Consider the following 22588-nt stretch of genomic DNA (forward strand, 5'->3'; position numbering starts at 1 on the left):
GTCCTTCTCCAACTCGAACGTTAAATTTTCGGCTCCATTAAAAACCCAATCTCTACCTTCACGCTCCCAAACACCATTATACATTAAGTACGCGAACAAAGTTGACCCTATCATGTACAAAGAAAAAAAATCAGTAAATGGCAACAAAATGTCGAAATTTAGTTCAAATGTTTGGGAATCGTACCAGTATCGGGCCATATCGGGCGGTATCGGGCAAAGTTTTATTTATGTTTTTTGATCTTAAAACACTAATATCGGGCAAGTATCGGGTAACATCGAGTACCATCGTACTATTAGGTCAGCAGTAACTTAATAATAACTATCGGGCATATATCGGACTACTATCGATCCATTATCGTACTTAAAAGGATGTGTAGATTTAAAATAATAATCGGGGCAACCATCGGGTAGCCATCGTACCCTTATAACCATCGGGTAACCAAACTATCGGGCAACCATCGGGTTGCCATCGGACCTTCATCCCTAACCTTGAAACTCAACAACTATCGTGCCTGTATCGGGTCTCTATCGGACACTATCGGGCATTTAGAAAAAAACTCAGGGAACCCAAGAAAACGCAGATTTTCACATAACACGATTTTCACCCAAAAAAACAGCAAAAAATACCAACAAACTATAGATCCAACATATAAACAGCATTATGAATCATAAAAGCAACCAACAACAACAAGAATCAAAGAAAATCACTTACCCATTTAATATCTTCACTATGAGCAAAAATAACACAAAGCTTGGTGTTTCTCCTCAAACAATCCACAATGTCTGAATGTGTATCTTTCTTGCAAGATTTTAGTATAAAAATCTTGTGTGTAAAACGTATGGTGAAGAGAGAGTGAGAGAGAATGTATGGTGAAGAGAGGTATGGTGAAGAGAGGTAGAGAGGAAGAGGGAGAATAGAGAGGAAAGGTGTTATGAGAGGGGTATTTTTGGTATTAAATGAAAGATGAGCATTGATATCATATGGTGGTTAACTTTGGTTCAAATTTTAATTATTAAGCTAATGTAAGTATGATTAATCAAATTTCCCTTTTCTATTTATCTCCTTGATTCAATATATATATATATATGAAGAAGTAGATCTAGAAATCTTTTGGGGTTAAATTAACAATTTTGATTGTTGTTCCGCTGCGTGTAATCTCTGATTAGATCTATAAAAACCAACACTCATATATTGAGTTATGAGGATCTTGTGCTAGATAGATTTGTCCTATGAGGAGCGTCTAGTACAAATCATACATAGAAAGGATAAAGTCTTGAGGAACAAGACTATATACTTTGTTAAAGTGTTATAGAGGAACAACAAGGTCGATGAGACAATGTGGGAATTAGAGCATATTGAACCCAGTCTTTCACTCAAGGATCAAACATATCAAAATAGATGTTCATTATGTTCATGATCTCGTCACTTCTAAGCGGCTTGATGTTTGTTACATACCTACTGAAATCCAATCTGCAAACACTTTTACTAAGGCTCTTACACTACCAAAATTTTAGTATTTGTCACAAGCTATCCTTAGAACCTTCCCAGTCCAGCTTGAAGATGGATATTGAGTATTCTCTCGAAGACAACACTTAGTCATCACTTTACTGTTTGTTAGAATTGTTAGTTCTGTTAGTATTACCGTTTGGTCTGTTAATATAGTCTCTTACTGTAACTAATTGTAGTTAGTCTACTGTGGTTAGTTGTTGGTCTAATTCTAACCTGTGTAGCTTTCTTGTATAAATTTCCCTCTTTCAATAACGAAGATACAAAGTTCATTTTTTGCATTTCATTCTCAGAAATACTCTTTATCGTGTTTCATTTTTCTCTAGTTTTCTTTTCATTTTTTCTGACCTGAAACAATTCTCAAGTTCATCGGTAGAAGTACAAGATATTGAACTGGTTTTAGAAATGATGCCTTGTATAACAGTTAAAGTTTACTGTGAGACTGAAGGTGAAGATGGTATTCAAGAAGGTGACATTGTCATAACCTAGGCTAAATGGCATGATTGGTACCCTTTCACATGCACCGTACTTTCCATTTAACAAGAAAGTTTCTGGTGTTTGCTAGTTTACACAAGTATCCAATAATGTATAGTTTTTTTCCTAAAAGGTTAGTTTCATGGATGAAGCAGCAACAATTACAGGTACTTTTAAGGCCATTGGGATGATAATAAAGGTTTGTTAGGATACGTTAGGGAGACTAGTGCTGCAGTTAGAAATGCAGTTGAGAAGGTGAAAGATGGGTCGAGATTGGTAATGGACAAGTTCCACGCACCAGCTACAAGAAAATTTTAACTCGACTTGTTATTGCTTGTGCGATTCTTGGATTGGTTGTGATAAAAAGATAACCTTGAAAGTAAAGGTTTTCAAGCACACTCGAGTTGGCCCTCGGAGCAGCATTGTAGTAGAAGAGAGGCCAGTTACTAAAGATGGAATTGAAGGGGAGGAAAACAATGACTATGAGAGCAAGTACAGTGAAGATGAGGAAGGTGAGCAACAAGATACGAACAAGAGAGAGGCCTTGTTGCCAATGGAACTTCACATGAACAAGGGTCAAGCTCAAAAAGTTCAGGTACATTTGAGCAATGATGAACTCATTAGGAAACAATAACCTCTTTGTATTTCTTCTTTTATCCTTATTTGGTGAAAAGAACTTGACCAACGCACCACAATAGCGATACTAAACTTTTTTTGCCCCACTTATTTATCATAGACCTTCATAGTTTCCAATTTGTTTTGAGCCCTTTGGAGATCCTACCCAAATTCTTATGTTTGGAATTATTAGCCACAATAATGCGGGACATCATAGCATTTCTTTCAAAGAAGTAACCGTAAAAAATGGAAAGAATCTGGTCAAATTCAAACCTAAAGAGAAAATGCACTTAATTCATGATATTCTAACCTAGCTTTACTTGTAAGATGATATCATTAAGTTGTGAGCATTACATTTTAATGGGATAACTTGAAAAATACCCCGTGTTAGGATTAGTTAACTAAAAATAGCTACTAATAATATTTAGTTGAATATTACCCACTTTTTTAAGCACATTTTCCATATTATCCTTAAAACACTACTAAAAGTCTAATATAAAAATCTCAATATTTGCATCTGTCGTGTCATTTACTTTCTACTAGACCACTGTATAATGGGTAGAGTCATTAATAATTTGGGTATTAATCAAAGAATTTTAAAAAGTGAGTAAAAATTAAAAATGTTAACTTAAATTGGGTACTAGGTGTAATTTTCACCATTTTAATTCTTCCAACCATAACTAGTGGCTGGCCCATCTAGAGTAGCCTAGGCCAAGCGAGGGAAATTAATCAAATATGTCCTCCAACATAAGATACATATACCACTTTTGATAATGAGAACTAAAAATTATTTTTTTAAAATAAGTAGGGATGATCCCCTCAAAGAAGACAAAGAAAGGAGGTAGATCTCGTTGAGCTCTTAATAATTATAATTTTTTATTTGTCTAAATGTTGAAAAAAAGATTTTTTTTTTTTCCTGATGTTTCAAAAAACTCTATTTTTGTTTTTTATGATATTTTTAGAAAATTAACTTAAATTAGTTTATTCAAAACATCTGTTCCTCGATAATATCCGTCCATACTTTAATTTATTCCATAAATCTAAAAAAAGATTATAATAAACCTAAAAAAATGAAAACTATGGAATGAATATGAATCTTTAACGAACGGAATCAAGAATGATTATTATTTCGACACAAGAAAGAGTTGTGAAAAATTCATTTTCTTGTGTCAAAGACTAGGCATAATTTTAGGGAAACAATTTTTTAAAACACAGTTACAAAAAATATAAAATTTTAAGAACAAAAAATTGTGTTTAGTTATTCTCAAAAAAAAAATTTGTCAATATTTTTTGTCATATAATATTTTAATTATTATTATTATTATTTCACATCACTTTCTCATTAATTTATCTCTCCTCATTTTCTATCACATCACTTTTGATCTTTTTATTTTCTCTTTCATAACTTATCTCATTATTTTATCGTGGTCATTTTATTTTCTCTCTCATAACTTATCTCATTATTTTATCTCTCGCCATTTTCTCATCAATTTCTCTCTTCTCAATTTATCTTCCTCAAAATTTATCTTCTTATTTTTCATCACTTTTTCTTTCACATTACTTTATCATTATTTATTACAAACTTTTAAAAGATATTTGTCCTTGTAAATATATTTATTAATTTTTTATTTAAGTTTTTTTTTTAAAAAATAAAACTAAAAAATTATTTTTCGAAAACAAAAAACAGTAGAAAAGTGCCAAACAAGCCCTACATTTTTTTATCTTACCGGCCATATGTCCTACAAGATTAATAAACTTTGTTGCCTTGCACAACCTCCACTCTAAAGACCAAAACCGAGATTATAGATTTGAGTACCTCAGTATGACAATCCAAGATCTGATTGGCTTAAGTAAATCTTAGGAATTCAAAGCTTCATTTGTCCTTGTTTCAGCTTCCTCTAACATATCACTTGAGTCATCGTTTACATCCTCAGATTCTAGTACAACACCATGTTCATCTGCACTTGATTCGTTTATTTCACCATGGACAACATTCTCGTCATCACTTAAACCTTGATCAGCATAATCATCATATTTATGAAAATCTTTTGCTTGAACCCTGATGCGCCTTCCTCGGATATATCGGTACTGCCATTTAGGTGGTGGATACTTCCTGTTTAATTTTTCATATTTGTCCAACATACCTAGCTGCTGAAAGACTTTTCCCATCATCGAAACAATTGCAACATTTGGTCGAATGCCAAGCTCCTCCATGTCAGCAAATATCTACGAAGGAAAGAATTTAAGATGTCAAATTAACATGTGAGCATATGCATAGAACTCGTAATAACCAACACAAGCCATAAGCTAAATGAGAAAGCTTTCAGAGACACATGTTTAGTCAAAGCTCCCCATAGCTCCATTGGGACAAGTCTGAACTATAGTTTTGCACACCAAATGACATAAAAGATTGTGGCTCAAGTGGCAGCAAAAAAAGGAACAAACATCAATGAATAAACACAAGGCATTAAATTACAATACCTCAAACATCTTGTCATGTAATCCCCTGTGGTAATAGATAGCAAGCATTTTGTTAAAGAACATTCGAGGTGTGCTTTCCAAGTTCTCTGAAAATAATTTTTCCCAAAGCTCCTCCGCCTCTTCAAGTCTTCCATCCTCTGCTAAAGCATTCAAGAGTCTGAAATAGGTTCCCATTGTTCTTCCTTGACCTTTGCTTAACATCCACTTTGTCATCTACAATTCCACAGTTAACTGCTACAATAAATTGGAAAGACTTCAAAAGAAAAAAAAGATGAACGAGAAAATTGGGATTGAATTTTACCTGAATTATTCTCTTCCATTCTTTTTGATCCTCAAGGGTTTTAATTGCCTTCTTTACTGTAATTAAAGGGAATTCTAATTCCCAAGCAATAAATGAATCGAGAGCCCCATAAACTTCCTCTTTGACATTTGACACTTCCTTAATCTAATTAAAAAAAACAACTCAAAAATTATGAATTTCCAATCATTATTTAAGAGAATATCATCCAATGTTCCAAATCAAGTATACAACTTCTAATTTCTCAAAAATGTAAGCACAAAGTAATTCAAATAGCATAGAAAAAGGGGGATAATAGAAGAAGAGGAAAGAGTAATTCAAATAGCTTACACTCTTAACAAGTTTTGCCGATTTGGAAATGGTCCCAATCCTTTTGTTGGTTTTCCAGACTCGAGCATATCTTGGTCTGGGGCCCTTTGCACCACAGACCTTCATTAAAATTAAAAATGGGAAATAAACATCAAGTTCTGCTCTTCTTTTTTCTTTTTTCTTTTTTTTTTTATTTGGTTCTTTTCCAAATTCATTTCATGAAGCTTACCACTACACTGCTTCTGCTACTTGTTGATGTTGATGTTATTGTACTCCAGGAAATTTTGACTGATTCAAGACCTCTAATGACAGGAGGAAAACATCTCAATGCAAGCATCTGAAAACAATTGTTTGAAATTGAATCTTCACATGCAGGAGCGGAGCCAAGGAATTGTGATTTGAGAACACATAGATAAGCTTATCAGTTCTTTGGGAAATCAACTCTACCAAAAATTGACTTCTATAGATAATCATTTCACTTCCACTGCTCAGTACTGCAACCCTAAAATTTGTAATTAAAACTTACATAGAAATGGAAAATAGAGAGTAACTAACACAATACCTGATAGCGATGAAGGGTAGAGAACCGGCAAAGTGGGTTGGCCGGAGTACCCAACTGTAGCGGCGGAAGAGACAGAATTTAGGGTTGGGCTTTTGTGTGAATTTGAGAAAGAAACAATAGGTTTGCCGGAGGAAGCACTAGCCGTTGATGGAATTGAAGAGAAGGAGAAGAAGATAATTGAAGATTTTTAGTTATATTTTCCGTGGAGATTGTGATAATTGATATATTTATTTGTGAGGCATATTTAATAGAAATATATTTTTACACAAACTTTTATATTATAATTAGTATTTTTAAATTAAAATAATTTAATTTTTTGTCAAAAAAATAAAATAATTTAATGGGTAAAATTTAAAGTCCCATATATATCACAATTTGTATTTATTTTTTTAATATTATTTATTATAATATAAAAAACTTTGTGTTAAAATAAATAAATCTATATTAAATTTTTTTTTATTTATATAAATAAATTAATTGCACATAGATAAAATTCTTAATTTTGTACCAAACATTCTTAATTTATTTATGTTGTTATTTATGGACTCCTTAAGTTTTGGTTTATAAATAAGTTGTTAAGGTCTTGCACGTGCTAATCTATATATTCATTCCGACATAATTTAGCTTTAAAAGATAATCTAGATTGATGAATATTGCTTAATACTTTTTTTTGTATTGATATATATTATACAACTTAAGTTTAAAATATTTATTTTTTTCTTTTTACCAATTTACTATTTCATTTCTTACATTTTGTTTAACTAGATACTATGATGTTTTTTTAAAGAAAAAACTAGATACTGTACTGAAAATAATATTCCAAATAATATTCTCAACCGTTTCTTTATTATCTCAACAATTAAATTTATTTCACAAATAATTTAAATATATATAAAAATATTTATATTATTAAAACAACTCATTTAATAAGTTAATTAAAAATAATAAATTTAACTAAGCAATTCCTGAAAACAAACACTACATATAATATATATATAAAAAAAAAGTGGTCGTATTATGATGTTAATATGAATAACTAATTAAGTAATTATATATCAATTAAAAAGTAATAGTATTAAGAAAATTAAATAGATAAAATTAAACAATATACAATTCATGCAACAAAAAAAGAGAGTAGTCACAAATAAAATATGTTTTCATGGTTTGTATTGTTTCAAAATTGTATTTAGCCTTTATTAAATAATGATATTTATTAGTTTGATTGAAATTATATGACTTATTTTATATTAAATGATATTTATTAGTTTCTTTAGTTAATTTAGTTTGATTGAAGTTACATTAAATATTCATGTGTAAAAAAATAAAAATGAATTAATATGAGAAAACTCATCATTCAAGCTCAACAAAATTAAAAAGAAAAATAAACATGTATAAATCCCATTCCAAACTATGATTATCTCCCTGTATTCCCTCCATTTCCAATTCCATAATAATTAAAATAAGAATAAATTATTTTTAAATATATTCATAGTTTTTAAACAGCAACTGGATTAATGAGAGGGATAGAGAAGAAATGTTGATAGTTTTGTGATTAAGAGATGTATAATGTATTAGTCCACCATATATGCTTATTTTTTGGAATGGAAAATACTATTTGACTCTATATGTATTTTAATGAATATGCAATTGATTCTATATGTATAATTATGCAAAATGGATTAAAATTGTACACTAAACTTGATTTTTGTTAAAATATTTTTAATTACAAGATCAATTCTTAGTTTATCGGAGATGAGATAAATTTATAGTAGCGGAAAAAGTAGGAGAAGAGCTAAGAATAAAATATTATATTTGAAAATACTTTGACCAAAATAGGGTGCAATTTCGATCCACTTTGTAAAAATACAGGGCCTAAATTATCATTTAACAAAACATATGGATCAATTGCATATGATTAATGATATGTACACCCAAAATATACATCCAAACATTACACACAGTGATGTGGTAGTTTAGCCAATTATATTTATTAAAACCGGGACCCGCTGTTTTAAAAAGGAGTGACATGTCACTGTATAATGTTTTGGTGTATATTTTAGGTGCACATATCATTACTCATTGCGTATTTAGGAAAAATACAGGATTAATCCCTATTATGAATAATATTTTTTTTAGATCATGTGTTTTGCCCAATTATTTGTTTAGACTTTGTGTTTTGATAAATTATTTTTTGAACCTTGTGTTTTGTAAAATAGTTCGAATAGCTCTTGAAATGTGATTTTAATTAACAAAAAATTGAATATAACAACACAGCTATTAAGTAGAATAATTGTGATTTTGCTCTAAGTTGTTAGTTTGATAAATTATTTATAATTTTAGTTCAAAATATTTTGATCAAAATCATATTTAAATATCTATTTGAAATATTTTCCAAAATATAGTACTCAAGAATAATTTATTAAAAGACGTATTCCAAACACTTAATATGATGGGCAAAATGTATAAACCCTTAATTATAAATAATAATGTAAAAAAATAAATATCTGAATAGGAATTGTAATGTAATAAAGTGAAATATGATTGGACCAACATATCCGGGTGGTTTTGTAAGAAATGGATTGAGGATAATCGGAGGGAATCCAAACCATATGCAGCCAAAGCCAAACACATACTACCTCATCCCATCTTCTTTCTATACTCATGTTCTTCATCTATTACACATATTAATATCTATCTAATAAATATATATACATACATATAATATATTCACTGCTCCTTATTATAATGATTGAGTCAGCCATGACCTTCCGATTCTCCGCCGCCATCGCCGCCGCACCTTGTAACTCCTCTCTCCACTTTTGGTTTCCGTTTCTATTTGTTTTGCTGTTTACCAATCAAAGCTTTTACTTTTTTGGTTTGAAATTGGTGTAGATTATCGGCCTATGTTGAGCTCCGACGATGTCAATGGACTTGTCCATGTAACCTCTTGCCGCGTTTCTCACGCCTCTGTATTCGACGTGCCGTGGTACTGAATCAATAACTCTCACTTACATATTTGAGTTTGTAGACCTAGGTTCCATTCAACTTTTGCTTGCTCCATGTTATTTTGACAAATTTGGGTTTTGTGGACTTCTTCATTTAGGTTTTGGAAGAAAAAAGAGAACAACTTTGCTTTAGGTAGTATACTTCGTATAAAGTTTACAATAGTGTGGTGACATTGTGGCTAAAGCTGAATGTTTTGAGTTTTTCTTTTTCATTCCGAGAGACGTTATTTGCGAATCAATGAAAATAATGTAGAGAAGCTGTGATTATTATGATAAAAGTAGGATGTTCTTTAACGAAATTCAATGGAACTTTACTAGGTGATGAACAAACTTATTAGCTTTTTCCTTTTCCTCCCCATTATACATAAAGAATCGGGAACTGTCTTATATTAAGGATTAATAAGTGGAATAGATTGTTCTGAATATGCAGGAGTAGATATCGAAGAACGAACAGTGCTTCTCCTAGAAAATGCCATATTATTAAGAACAGGATTCATGCTTCAACAAAGCATTTAGGGCCAGGTTCAGATCCTATAAAGCAGAATGGGAGGCCACAATATCACCCATTTGAGGACATTGCTAAATTAACACCAGAGAATGGTGCAGGTGCTCGACTTACATCTGCAGAAACCGCCAGGACAATAATTGAGGTATGAAATTCCATTCATTTTGTGATCAGTATATGTGATTCCCAGAAAGAACGAGTTAGAATGCCCATAATTGCATAACCAGTATTTAAATATCAATTTCTATGTAATCATGTAAAACTTGATCTCTTCAATTCTGCCTTTACTTCTCGCATGTGAACATTTTGGATAAGCTGTTAGGAAGTATTAGACTCAGGGGTACCTTGCAAAGTCTCTTCGTGGATACTATTAGATGTGATGCTATCAGATTTTGTATAGTTAATATTGGTCGTAGTTTGATTATTCAGGTAAACAGCAAGGCAACACTTATGTTTTCAAATTTGATGAATGATGAAATCAGTGAGAGTATGTTCTGGCCAGAGTTGCCTTATGTAACTGATGAGCGTGGAAGTAAGTGAAGACTTTCGAGTTTGTTTTATTAGTACTAGTGTCTGTTGAATTAAAGTGGGGCTTGGTAGCCTTGTCTTTCTTAGTGAAATGTTAATTTGTTATAGTGAATTGCAGATATATATTTTCATGTAAAGGAGGGTGGAGATACTATGCAATCCCTGACCTCAGAAGATAACTTCGTGGTATGGAATTTAATTTGATACTCAACTCAACAAGAAGTCTTTACTTATTGAATTTTTGTCACGAGTGCATTCAAATAGCCCTTGTTCTTAAATATTTATGGCTTTGGTCCTGTTTATGTATGCAGCAAGTTATTATAGGCTTGGACACTATGGAAATGATCAGTGAAATGGAATTATCAGGTCCATCAGAAATTGATTTTGGAATTGACGAGATTGAAGATGAAGATAGTGATGATGAAGATGAGGAGGATGAGGAAGATGAAGAGACTGATGATTATGATTCGGTCTGACTTCATTTGTTTATTTTTATTTTTTGGGTGGGAGTTGTCTCTCTATAAGATTACTTCATGATTATGATTTGACCATCAATCAATTCCATGACTTAATAGACATTCATTTTACAGGACTGGGTTGCTATTCTTGAGGATGATGATCCGGATGATTCTGATGAGGCGCTTGGAGACTGGGCAAAGTTGGAGACTATGCGTGCCTCCCACCCTATGTTTTTTGCCAAAACACTTGCAGAGGTATTTGTTTAGTGTAATATTTTTTGTTGTATAATGGAGTAACATGCAGGAGTTATTGGAATATTTTACATGATATTATTAGGTAGTTTATATTGTTGCATGATTGAACTATTATTAACTCTTGAGAACCAAACATTCTTCAGTTATACATGCTCAATTCAGATCTTCCCTTTAGAGTTGGTACTTTTTTCTGTTCATAGACAGATTTGTGGCCCTGTAATTTAGGTCGTGGGAACTTATTATTTATTTTGTTAATTTTTACTTTTTCTCCCCTGTAATTTAGGTTGTTTCAGATGGCTCCAAAGATTGGATGGAGCAGCCACCGGCTAGTCTAGCTATTCAAGGCCTTATAAGACCTGCCTTGATTGAGGAACATTCGGTCATTCGAAAACATCTATCCAACCTACATGGCAACGATGCTGCACCGGATAATAAGGATGGAGAATCTGTAGAACATAATTCAGAAGATGTTAGAATTAATGGTCATCGACATGAATCTGAATCTTCCAAGGATAATTCAACTGGGGCAGAAGAATCGGAGAAGGATGACATCACAACAAATGGGGCTACATTTTACAAGCTGGAGATGATAAAAATTCAGTTATTTTCAGCCAATGGACATCAGGTACATTTTTAGTGGTTTAAGGGAGTGTCATTTGACTATTTTGGCTTCTAGGAAAATTTCATTGGACTTGTTGCTTTGATTTTCATGATTTATGAAAACAAAGCAGAATGTATGCTCTTAAACTCTGATTTTAGTACTTAGTAAAATCAGTTGCAAGATAATTCTTGGAAAATATAGTAAAGATTGTTCGATAAAGAAGGGGACATTCTCTTCTACAGACTTGAACAGATTCTTTGATCAAGATAGTTTTTTTTTAATCGACTTTTGATATTGCATACAATATGATCATTACAAAGATTCAGCAATTAATGATAAGTTAGGTATAGCTTCTCATAGTAAACTCGTAAGTTCCATGGGTTTTAGTTTCAATAATTTTACCCTTTTTCTGACAGACGGTTGTTGAAGTAGAAGACTTTATGGAAGCTCAGCCTGATGCGATAGCACACTCAGCCGCTAAAATTATATCTCGCCTGAAAGATGGTGGAGAAAAGACTACACAAGCCCTCAAGTCTCTATGCTGGAGAGTAATGGGTATTCAAGTGGATGTAGGCATACTGTGCTTAATCAATTCCAATACGTTTTCAACTTTTGATCTACGATGGCTAAATTTATACTTAAGGAAATATGCTTAATACCTATATATAAACACCACTTGTAATTAATTATATGCCATGTATGGTAATTGCAGGAGGCTGTGATTATTGGTGTAGATTCCCTTGGTTTTGATATGAGAATTTGCTCAGAGAAACAAGTCCAAACATTGCGGTTTGCATTTGATACTAGGGTATGCTTACATATATATTCTTACTCTGCAATTTAATATATAGAATTCACACTAACAACCTAGCACCTTCTCCTAAATATTCACTTTCTTTTGTGTTTTTTCCATGTTCTATTGAACCATATCATGTAATAAGTGATAATCCCAATTGAGATTATTTTTTCTAATAAATGTTCTTTTCCAGGCAACTTCCGAGTACGGCGCTGAGAGGCAACTAAATGATTTATTATTTCCAAGGGTGCAACACAAGTCACAAAAGATGAAACAAACACAGCAAAATGAATGCTAATATAAACATTGTCCAGCGTTACTGTTGTGTATTGGTTCTACTAGATGGATTGTTTGGCCCTTTAAGCACCAATATGAATGTAAGTTGTAGGTAACTTAATTGGAAAGGGTTGCAAGGGAAGAGGGTTGGTTGGGTCATGAAGGGTCCTCAAGCTCACGTATCTGTTAGTTGCAATCAATGATCATGACAATTCATTCTTTTTCAAACTTCCCTTTGCTCTTTAACCATTTACATAGCAATACTGAAATTTTAGCTATCGAAGTAACACTCGTAGACACTAACCAACTAACTAAATAGGTGCCTCAGTTGCCAAAGAAACTCACTGTAAAAACTGAAACATTGTCCCAAGGGAAAAAATATGTCTTCATGAGAAGACGATATGTTATTAAGAGCTGCATTTATATGCCAGGAGATTAAAACGCAAGCTCATATTGGGGACGCTAAAAGATTAAAAAGATATCAAGAAATAGCAACAAAACAAATGATGTTATCTACTTGTGTTGCTGCATATAGGTCTCATAAGCCAATTGAGCTGCTAGAATATCAACCACAGCTGATCCAACAGACTTAAAAACAGTAATCTCTTCAGAACTGCTTCTCCCAATCTTCTCTCCTGTTATGAGTTCTACCAAGTCTCCTCCAATGTCTTTTTTCTCAATCACACCTCTCTCAAAAGCACCCACCAACTCACCTGCCTCCACTAAAGCAGCCTCATTGTCCACAAAGACTCGTCCTCTCTTTATAGCCTCATCATCACACTCCCTCATAGAGTGTTTGAATGAGCCAACCAAGTCAAGATGAGCCCCTGGTTTCAGCTTCTGGCCCTTCACAAGCGGAACCTCTGAGTTTGTTGCGCAGCTCACAATATCTCCCATCTCAATCACTTCATCCAAACACCCACTGCTCTCGAAACAAACCCCATCAAGTCCCACACTTTCTTTCATTTTCTCGGCCAATTTTCTTGCCTTTTCCACCGTACGGTTCCAGATTACAACTTTCTTCAAACTGGGTCTTGCCACGAGATGGGATCTAATCAGATGTGGTGCCATAGCCCCAGCACCGATCATCACCAGGACTTGGCTATCGCTTCTGGCCAAAATCCTCGAAGCTAAGCCTGAAACACATGAAGTTCTGATAAGGGTTAGTTCGGTTCCGTCCATGGAGGCCAAGGGTTGCCCATTTGTGGAGCTGAAGAGCACGTAACTGGCGTGTACTCCGGGTAAGTTCAGTGCAGAGTTATCTGGGAAGAAAGTCACTAGCTTGACCCCTATGTAAGGCAGAGAAGGAGAAGTGGACCAAGATGGCATGAGGAGGAGAGATGAAGTGGGTGAAACGTCATGGCTTTGGCGAATTGGGTTACAGAGGGAAGATGAGGCTTTGGGCAGAGAGCAATGAAAATGATCGATCAGACTGCGATGAGAGATGAGGGAGCGCAAGGAATCAGTGTTGATGAAAGTTGGGGCTGATACGGTCGACATGGATATGGAAGCCATTGACGAGGTCCAGTAAGAGAGGTCCTGGACTCCGGGTTATGGTTGGTGTGGATTGTGGAAATAATAGTGAGATGACAAAGACCTCTCTCTTATATCAAAGTTACAAAAGTAGACTTAAGTTAATATGGCGACAGGTGTCGTCCCAAAGTCATTATTTTTTTTAGATCGACTCTTATTGGTACAAATATTTTATTACATGAGTACTATTTGGCAACAGTCATCAGAACATGACCAACAAAATCGATTATATTAAATTTTATGGACGTTTATTTGTATATTTACATTCCTGTAATGTCAATACAAAGAACCTTGTTGGCAGTCTCAATCGGAGGCCTCACCCTCTTCTGTTATGCCCTTTTACAGTTGACCACAATGCCCTGGCATAAAATAGCACGAGTTGCTGCTTTACATGAGAAGATACGAATTCCCCAATTTCAGCAGCTGTACTTTACTCTGCGTTCCAAGAAAAGAGAATGCTGAACTAGAACTGTACTTTTTTTCTTAAGCATCTATGTTCTTTCTAGGCACTGACTGAGTAAGTATCCTCGAGCCAAAGCTGGAGTAAAGATTTAAACTATTAAGTGAGAAAGTTCGGTGCTTTCCACAGAATTCCACCAGTTGTCAAAACTTTCCTGTAACAAGATGGAATTGCATTATAACAAAATGAAGAACGACTTGTACTAGAGCCAAAGGATATCTGACAGTGACTTGGCCAGAGTAGAGTGGAGTCAACTAACCATCATACTCAGGTCTGACAGAGCCTACCTTTTTTCAACATTATCTGCAAGTCTCATGGCTTCAAGCCACCATGAATCTGGGGTGGAATTGGGGGCCATGGTTTTATCATTCTGCCATCCCAGTTCGTAAACTTCAGAACCCCCATGATCCAAAGTATCAGGTATAATATCCAATGGAACCGGACGCAAGGGAGAACGATAACCTGGTTCCAACAATGAGCTGAGAGTAAAGTTACCGTACAGTACATAGCTTTCGAGAAAAAAAACTTTAAAAACGAGACTATATTTCCCATCACCTCTGCAATCAGGATCATGACATTTCTGATAATAATCACCTCGTCTCAGGTCGACAACGTACATCACTAAGCAATAGAATAGTAATGCAGAGGAAAAAGATGACATCAGATGAAGAGTAAACGAAAAACATTACTGAATATGGACTCTCATGATCAATATATATACATAAATATTAGCTTACCATGATTACTTTTATGCTCTCTACCAATTCGCTCACAGTATCTGTTTCTTGACATGCTGTAGACCATCAGCGCGAACTCTGAAAACAAGTACCAAGAACGAATTTTGCCTGAAATTGCTATAAGTTAGCACAACTATGGAAAATGTCGTTGAAGGTTAGTGTAGTCATAAAGTAGCTAATAAATCAAAACAAAGCTAAGTAGAGTGAAAAAGAAAAGAAAAAAAACCACCTGATAAGTTTCCAGTAGTGGCAATAGATTCTATAAATGCATCCAAAGCAGGGAGCGGAGATTTTCCCATTAAGAATGTTGCTGAAGCATTAATTCCACAACCATTCAGTGTGTGTTCTTGAGGGCAACTGTAACGTTGTTCCATACTATGATTTACCTGTGTTAGGAAAGCATTGGCTAATGTTAAAAGATTTGTGACACAAAATGCATTTCTACTCCTACGAAGAGCGGGTTAATAGAATAATTCAAGAACACATTACCTCCGTATTAAATTGAAGGGTTTTCATACAGAGATGATCCATTTTGCAGACCAAAAACTTCTCACAATCAACATCCATATTGCAGATCAAGGATGCCATGAACATATCCTCTTCACTCTATAAGAGAAAACATGCAAAATACCTTTTCATAAAAAAGAAAATAGAATAGTTGCCACTAAAAACTAAAACTCATTATTCATCCTTCCACCTTGCAAGTTTCCAAACACATAAAAACTAACACCTCTTACAGGGTGAGAATTTCGAATTACAAACTATATGGGCCATTAGGCACGTATGATCTAAAAGATCAAAAAAGGGTACACACTAATACCCCACAAGATCGTCTCTTTTATGGTGAGAATTTGACATTTTTAACCAACTTTGCAAGAAAAAAATGGTAAATCCAAGCAAGGTCCATGCCCATGTATATGTATGGTTTAAGAGAATTCTGTAGAGCAAATAATGCCACCATATAACTTTGGTAAAGCATCTCAACAATCAAAATAACAAATCAAAATAGTTTGCTTAATAACAAATCAAAATAGTTGGACTAGTTAAAATTATTCATAGAAAGCTTATCATACCATATTCTTAGCTGTACAATGTTCTGTAGGTAAAAGCACAGAGTTCTTCCCAGCCTTTGATGATAGAGCTAGACGAAAGCAACGATTTCTGGAATAGACTGCAGTGTCCACAAACAGTTGGCTAGGAGAGTCAGCAGAATTTGACTCTTTCTTGATAAACAATTTTTCGAGTCGTCCATCCTTTTCCTTTCCACTAAATATCCGTGAGCATATCTGACAACATGTCATCAAATAATGACAACAATTGATATTTCTACAAAGGTAAGAAGAAAGAAATATGTTGCATCTTGAGCTAAATTTTGTTTGTGATGGAAAACTAAAGAGACTATACATACACATGGAAGTGTCATTTTACATGGGATTCCTGTGTGCATGGTTGGATTGAATTAATGGATTCAACCCAATTTTATGCTTAGCTTTTATCGAAAACAAAAAGGATTTATACACCATGAATTCTTTGTGTATGATATAATATAACAGCAAATTCCATTTTGTAGCTAAAGACTAATGTGGAAAATCAGTTCCCATATTATGTTCATGAAGTTACTAGCTAAAAGCTTTATTCCTTCTTCATCAATACATACCTCATTAACAAATGCACCGGCATGTGAGTTGTCTTTAAAAGCAGTCTTTGGTATGCGAATGATTAAATGCCGAGAGAACTTACCTGCAAATGCATATAAATTTATATATATATATAAATATATATATATATATAATATAGCAATCAATTCAAAGCAGGATTGATAATATTTTTTAAGAAGAAAGTGATAAGCATGTACGGAAAGTTTTGTTGCAAAATTGAAAATACTAAAGGTCCAGAATGAACAATGACCGTACATTATGCATCTTCTAGAAAAGAAAACCATACCCTCAGTAGAAGAATCAAGCTCTACTATCCATTCTTTACTTCCTTCAATTGAGAATTTATCACGTAAGGCTTCCCAGATTACAGATATCAGAAGATCAACCATTTCATCTCCGTCTTTTTCTTCATTTTCTTTCCTACTGAACTCCAAGTCAAAGTAAAGGTGGCATGGTAGACCCTGAAAGCAACACATATTCAAGCTTTAGCATACCAAAACCAAGGGGCGTCAGTGTTTTTCACAGTCCTACTTCTTTTTGGTTGATTTGAGACTATCTACAGATGTTCACCTCCTGAATCACTTCATAATGGTGACGAAACCTCGAATCCATATTTTTGTATCTGAAATTTGTAAATACACCGAAGCACGTTACGAAACCTAAATATATCATAACAACTTTTAATTTTTTTTTTTTTTTGATTTTGTTTAAATCATAACCTGGATAAAAGACAACCTTTTCCAGAACTCCTTGTAAGTTGAAACAAGGAACCTTCTTTGCCCATTAAAATGATCTTGGTAACTGAAAACACGAGCATGGTCATGGGCCTTGGCAAACTTCATTGCTTCCTCCTGCCTCGGAAATGTAGACCATATTTCTCTACTAAACATACAAAGAAAGACCCAAGTTACATCTCATTGGAATGCAACTATACAGAACTAGAGAAAGCAGTAGCAATAAAACTTAAAAGGAGAATATAAAAATAAAACAAACACCTTGAGCTCGATTTACTGTGTTCAAAAAGATCCACACGAATTTCATTCAACAGTCGCAATAACCACCGTGTTGGTCGTTTTGGAGGTACACCATGTGGTGAGCCATAGAATACGACAGGTGAAATCTGCTTCCCCTTGCCTGTCATCGAACCACACTGTCAAAAAGAAAAAAGAGAAAAAAAATGTAAATCAGTGGATTCCAGGAATGAATAGAGCATAAACAAATGTATTGAGAAGTGTTAAAAGTAAATACGTTGTCAATGGAAGACTGTATTTTGGGTCGTTTCTTGGGTTTTTGAGATTGTGATTCTGGAGAAAGAATAGCTGGGTGTGTAGAATTAGAAACCCCATGTCTCAATTTTCTTTTACTTCTCTTTCTTTCTACTGCAGCAGAATCTGAAATTGAAAGCACAAAGAGAAAACCACAGAAACGAGAATGAATTTGGAATACCCTTTTGACCTAACAATCTGAAGCTAAAGCCGTTGATGATTGAAGATGAAAAATATATTGAATAGTTTGAATGTAAGGATAATATAAAGAACTTACGAGGAGGAGAAATGCCGCACTTGAAGCACTGGAACAACCGATCAACGTAGTCCATGGAAAATACCTAATTCAATTTCAATTTCTCACTGTGAAAGGAATGAATAATATTATGCTTGTTTTATTTCTTATATATGAATAAATAAATAAAAACGGGTAGCGCGAAATTAAATTATTTGAATATTTGAAGGGAGGGAGCCAACGGTAATAGTAAAACCAGAGCCACCTTTCTAAAGAGTACTTACCACACTACGCCACAGCTTCAATTTCTCACTTAAATTTTTTTTGTTTATTTTTTTATATTTTTTAAAGTGATTTTGCAATCTAGTTTAATTTTAATAATTCTTTGCAAAATAGTCTATCATAAACGGTCAGTTGAAAATTTTAGATAATTGGTCAAAAAATTTAGATAACTAGTCGAATTTTAAACACAGACTATTTTACAAAAAAAATTATCAAAAGTAGGTCAGAGTGCTAAATCACTTAAAAAAAATTGTCATTTTCACCAATTTTATATTTTTTAAAGTCATTTTGCACTCTATCTTAGTTTTAATAATTCTTTGCAAAATGGTCTATCATAATTTAGATAGCTAGTCGAAAATTTAGACAGGTGGTCGAAAAATTCAAACAATCGGTCAAAAATTTTAGGCAGTTGGTCAAAAAATTTAGATAACTGGTCGAATTTTAGACACAGATTATTTTGCAAAAAATAAAGGTAAAATTACAAATAACACGATGATTTAAAAAAAAGTTTGATTTATACGGTAATCTAAAATATTTACTAAAATACGTTCTGTATGCAAACAGTGATACTAGTTTTCCAAGCAACTATAAATCTTTTTTTCTCATTTTTTTTATATTGTGATAGAATTAAATTAAATTATTTATATGAGATATATTAATTGAATATAAATACATCTTGATGGGGTTTTATTAATTTTCAATATTTGGATATTAGTATTCATATATATATATATATAATATTCACATATTTCTTTTTTATTTTATAACTTTCATATTATATATACAACATAAATTTATTTATTAATATTAAAAGAAATATTTATATAAATTATTATAGTTTATACGTTACAATATATAGTTAATTGAAATTAATATTAATAACTATATATTACAATATGCAGATAAGATAAGGATAATTACAATATCATTATTCTTTGAATATTTTTAAAAATGTTAGCTACAAAATAAATTTCTTACTTTCTAGTTTTAAAAACTTTTGTTACAAAAATGATTTTTTTTAGTTATAAAGTAGTCTATAATATTTTTTGTTGACAAAAAGCCATTGTTTTTTCTATAAATTGTTCACAAAAATCTAAAAGTTATTTTACTAAAATGTAACATATGTTTACTTGTTATAATGTAGTAACATTAGTTATTGGTTTAATAATTGTGTGTTACAATATAGTTGTTAATAGTCGGTATTTTAAATTTGAATATTTTTAGATTAGATTTGTAAATCTTTGTTACCATCATTTTGATGTTACAATTATAAATTATTTTTGTAAATGTTAGGTACAAAAATATATTTTTTAGTTATAAAACTAATTTTGTTAAATTTTGTTAATAACTGATCTTTGTAACAGATATTTACAAAAATGTAACATCTATTTACAATTGTAACAAATGTTTACAAGTTTGTAAACATTGTTCACAAAAACACTATATATAACTAGTTTTTGTTTACAGTTTTACTACTCCGTATTTACACTTTTGCCCTTCCATGTTTTTGTACAAAAGTTTTGTATTTTTGTAATGCACTGTATTTTTCATATATTTTTTAAGTTTTAGTGCATTTTTGTAAATTTCCAAAAAAAAAATTATCAAAAGTAACTTAAAGTGCAAAATCACTTAAAAAAAAATATCATTTTCACAAATCTCTCTTGATAAATACTAGTAAAGAATGTCACGTGCAAGGCACCTGCTAAGTATAGTTTCTAATTATAGTAGAAATATTGTAATAAAAAAAATATACAAATTGGCCAAAAAAATTATTAATCCGTATGGTGAGTTATTTGACAATATTTTTTTTCATTTAAATTTGACAATTTTTTTAATAGCTAAGAAAGTATCTAAATATTACTCTCAACTAAATTTTTGTTGTAATAATACAAAATTGTACATATCAGCAATCTTCAATCAAACCTATAATTTATAGAAAATATTTTAATGAGTTTAAAATATTAGATATTTTATCATCTTGTTTAAATATAAATTACATATTTTTCCATTATTAATTATTATCATCTCTTATTTTGTTAATTGTATTGGATCATGCTAATTTGAAAATTGTCTTTAAAAATATAAATATTACTGCCCATATGTCAATGTTAATTTTTGTATAATAATGTTTTTGATGTATTCTTGAATTTTTTTTCTAATATAATATTTCAAGATTTCTTATTTCAATTTTTGTAATACACTTTGTTATATATACTGTTGACATAGTTTTTCGCCAACAGTAGATTGAGATTTCAAACAAAAAATATATTAGTGTTTATTTGTAAACCATAATGAACTATGTGAACAACTTCTCACACGCACGATTTTATGTAGTTCAATGGTTAAAATCCACCCAGTCCACGAGATAATATTATTACTCACTCACAATTTCTTCAGAGTTTATGTATTACAAAAAGGCAATTTATTTTCCTGTACATTATCCCTGGTATTTATAATGGAGTTTATTGGACAGGTTTGGGTAACCGTGTGCATAAATATGGTAAACAATCAATCAAGATAATTTTCATTTACATAGGGATACGATTGCCTATCGAAATGACTCACGTTATCTCGAACAATAAATGTGTAATGCAGCCTGGACATTAATGAGCGTATAAAGAGTCTCCAAGTCTTTCGGGATCCTTCACTATGTGCCATGACCAGGTTTCCACAAGCTGGTGATTGAAGAGTATCTGAACCTTAGTTCGGACTAAGTTCAGAGCTCCCTGAAAGGGGATCTGGCCACTACATGTCTCGAACTGGATCATCATCCTGTGAGGCGATCTGATAATTATCTGCATGGCGTACTGCCAAGTCCTAACTTGAGTTGCTCACATCATCATTAGTTAGATGTTCTACTCACCTGCTTTTTTCGCATGTTTATCTGCCAACTGTACCCCTAGCTGAGTGGTTGAATCCATGCTAACTTTTAGGGTACAACATTTTCCCCCCAAGCTCATGCTCGTGCTTGACGTCATCATTTTATGACACACACAGTAGGGGCTTCTAGGCTTCTGTCATGTGAAATCGTGCCTACCCACTACTCGAGTGTTGAACACGTGGCCGCATGTAATTGGCATTTGTTCGGGTTTCGAGGATTGTGACAACTGTCTTGTCAACTTTTTGTTGCCGCATAGGTCATTCAATCTTGGCATTTGGATCCCGAGCTGACCCAATCGTATGGCCCAAATTGATTCCCAAAGCTTACGTATAAATATGAAGATCAGACCTGAACCTTACAACTTTCGCATTCAAAAACTTTCCTTTCAGAAACAAAAATTCCATTTTTCTCTCAAACTTTTTACAAAAACCTTCATCACCCTTCAGTCTCTCAGAAGCTCTCAAGCTCTTGCATGTGGAAGCATCAGTATTATCATCGAGCAAACATATAAACTGTAATTATTTCCTCATATGGTTTGAATCTTTCACTTTTTTTTTCAACGAGTTCTTTTTTCTTTGAAAAGTATTTTTTTTCATTACCGTTTCGTATTCTAGTCATGTCTAAGTTCAAATAGGGATCAGTTTAGGCTAAAAGAACAATATTAGACCTATTTAGAAATAAGGTGCTTGAAAACTAGGCAAATTTTATGGGTTTTGTAAGGAAAGTTTTGTTGATGAATCAATTAGGATGCTTGTTTGGACATAGAAGTTGAGAGGATTTTAGGTTTGGCTCTGGGTAGCTTAAGGGTCACAATTCCTTAAGCGGTTTTGCATTAAACTGCTTTCAAAAGAAAAGTAGTAGGTCTAA

The 22588-nt window shown here is 32.8% G+C and overlaps 4 protein-coding genes across 6 annotated transcripts; 1 reads left to right on the forward strand and 3 right to left on the reverse strand.

Moving 5' to 3' along the window:
- Positions 1 to 4283: 4283 nt before the first annotated feature.
- On the reverse strand, positions 4284 to 6458 carry LOC133834655 (pentatricopeptide repeat-containing protein At4g21190). Of its 2 annotated transcripts, none has more exons than XM_062264329.1 (6): positions 6247 to 6458; positions 5914 to 6021; positions 5706 to 5804; positions 5379 to 5522; positions 5078 to 5290; positions 4284 to 4822 (listed from the first exon to the last, which is right to left on the reverse strand). In XM_062264329.1, exons 2-6 carry the CDS (start codon positions 6019 to 6021, stop codon positions 4454 to 4456), a joined length of 933 nt encoding a protein of 310 aa, XP_062120313.1. In that variant the 5' UTR covers positions 6247 to 6458; the 3' UTR covers positions 4284 to 4453. The 2 variants fall into 2 exon arrangements, with proteins under 2 accessions (XP_062120313.1, XP_062120312.1); XM_062264328.1 differs by having other exon boundaries at positions 5914 to 6047.
- A 2344-nt stretch (positions 6459 to 8802) lies between these two features.
- Positions 8803 to 12898, forward strand: LOC133834659 (uncharacterized protein At3g49140-like). Its single transcript, XM_062264332.1, has 11 exons — positions 8803 to 9046; positions 9139 to 9232; positions 9682 to 9901; positions 10186 to 10288; positions 10403 to 10470; positions 10596 to 10754; positions 10875 to 10997; positions 11281 to 11622; positions 12015 to 12167; positions 12311 to 12406; positions 12588 to 12898. Exons 1-11 carry the CDS (start codon positions 8992 to 8994, stop codon positions 12690 to 12692), a joined length of 1518 nt encoding a protein of 505 aa, XP_062120316.1. The 5' UTR covers positions 8803 to 8991; the 3' UTR covers positions 12693 to 12898.
- Positions 12899 to 13031: 133 nt separating this feature from the next.
- LOC133834660 (protein SAR DEFICIENT 4) lies at positions 13032 to 14386 on the reverse strand. The gene has a single exon (XM_062264334.1). The coding sequence runs from the start codon at positions 14183 to 14185 to the stop codon at positions 13184 to 13186; it is 1002 nt and encodes a 333-aa protein (XP_062120318.1). The 5' UTR covers positions 14186 to 14386; the 3' UTR covers positions 13032 to 13183.
- Positions 14387 to 14391: 5 nt separating this feature from the next.
- Positions 14392 to 18706, reverse strand: LOC133834658 (uncharacterized). 2 transcript variants are annotated; one of them, XM_062264331.1, is made up of 14 exons: positions 18601 to 18706; positions 18307 to 18449; positions 18054 to 18208; positions 17794 to 17937; positions 17629 to 17680; positions 17345 to 17519; positions 17058 to 17140; positions 16474 to 16686; positions 15890 to 16006; positions 15630 to 15786; positions 15401 to 15508; positions 15219 to 15284; positions 14951 to 15125; positions 14392 to 14817 (listed from the first exon to the last, which is right to left on the reverse strand). In XM_062264331.1, the coding sequence occupies exons 1-14, from the start codon at positions 18653 to 18655 to the stop codon at positions 14763 to 14765; spliced, it is 1698 nt and encodes a 565-aa protein (XP_062120315.1). In that variant the 5' UTR covers positions 18656 to 18706; the 3' UTR covers positions 14392 to 14762. The 2 variants fall into 2 exon arrangements, with proteins under 2 accessions (XP_062120315.1, XP_062120314.1); XM_062264330.1 differs by having other exon boundaries at positions 17794 to 17940.
- Positions 18707 to 22588: the final 3882 nt, after the last annotated feature.

The sequence above is a fragment of the Humulus lupulus genome, chromosome 5 (genome assembly GCF_963169125.1).
Source record: "Humulus lupulus chromosome 5, drHumLupu1.1, whole genome shotgun sequence".
In the NCBI taxonomy this organism is placed as follows: Eukaryota; Viridiplantae; Streptophyta; class Magnoliopsida; order Rosales; family Cannabaceae; genus Humulus; species Humulus lupulus.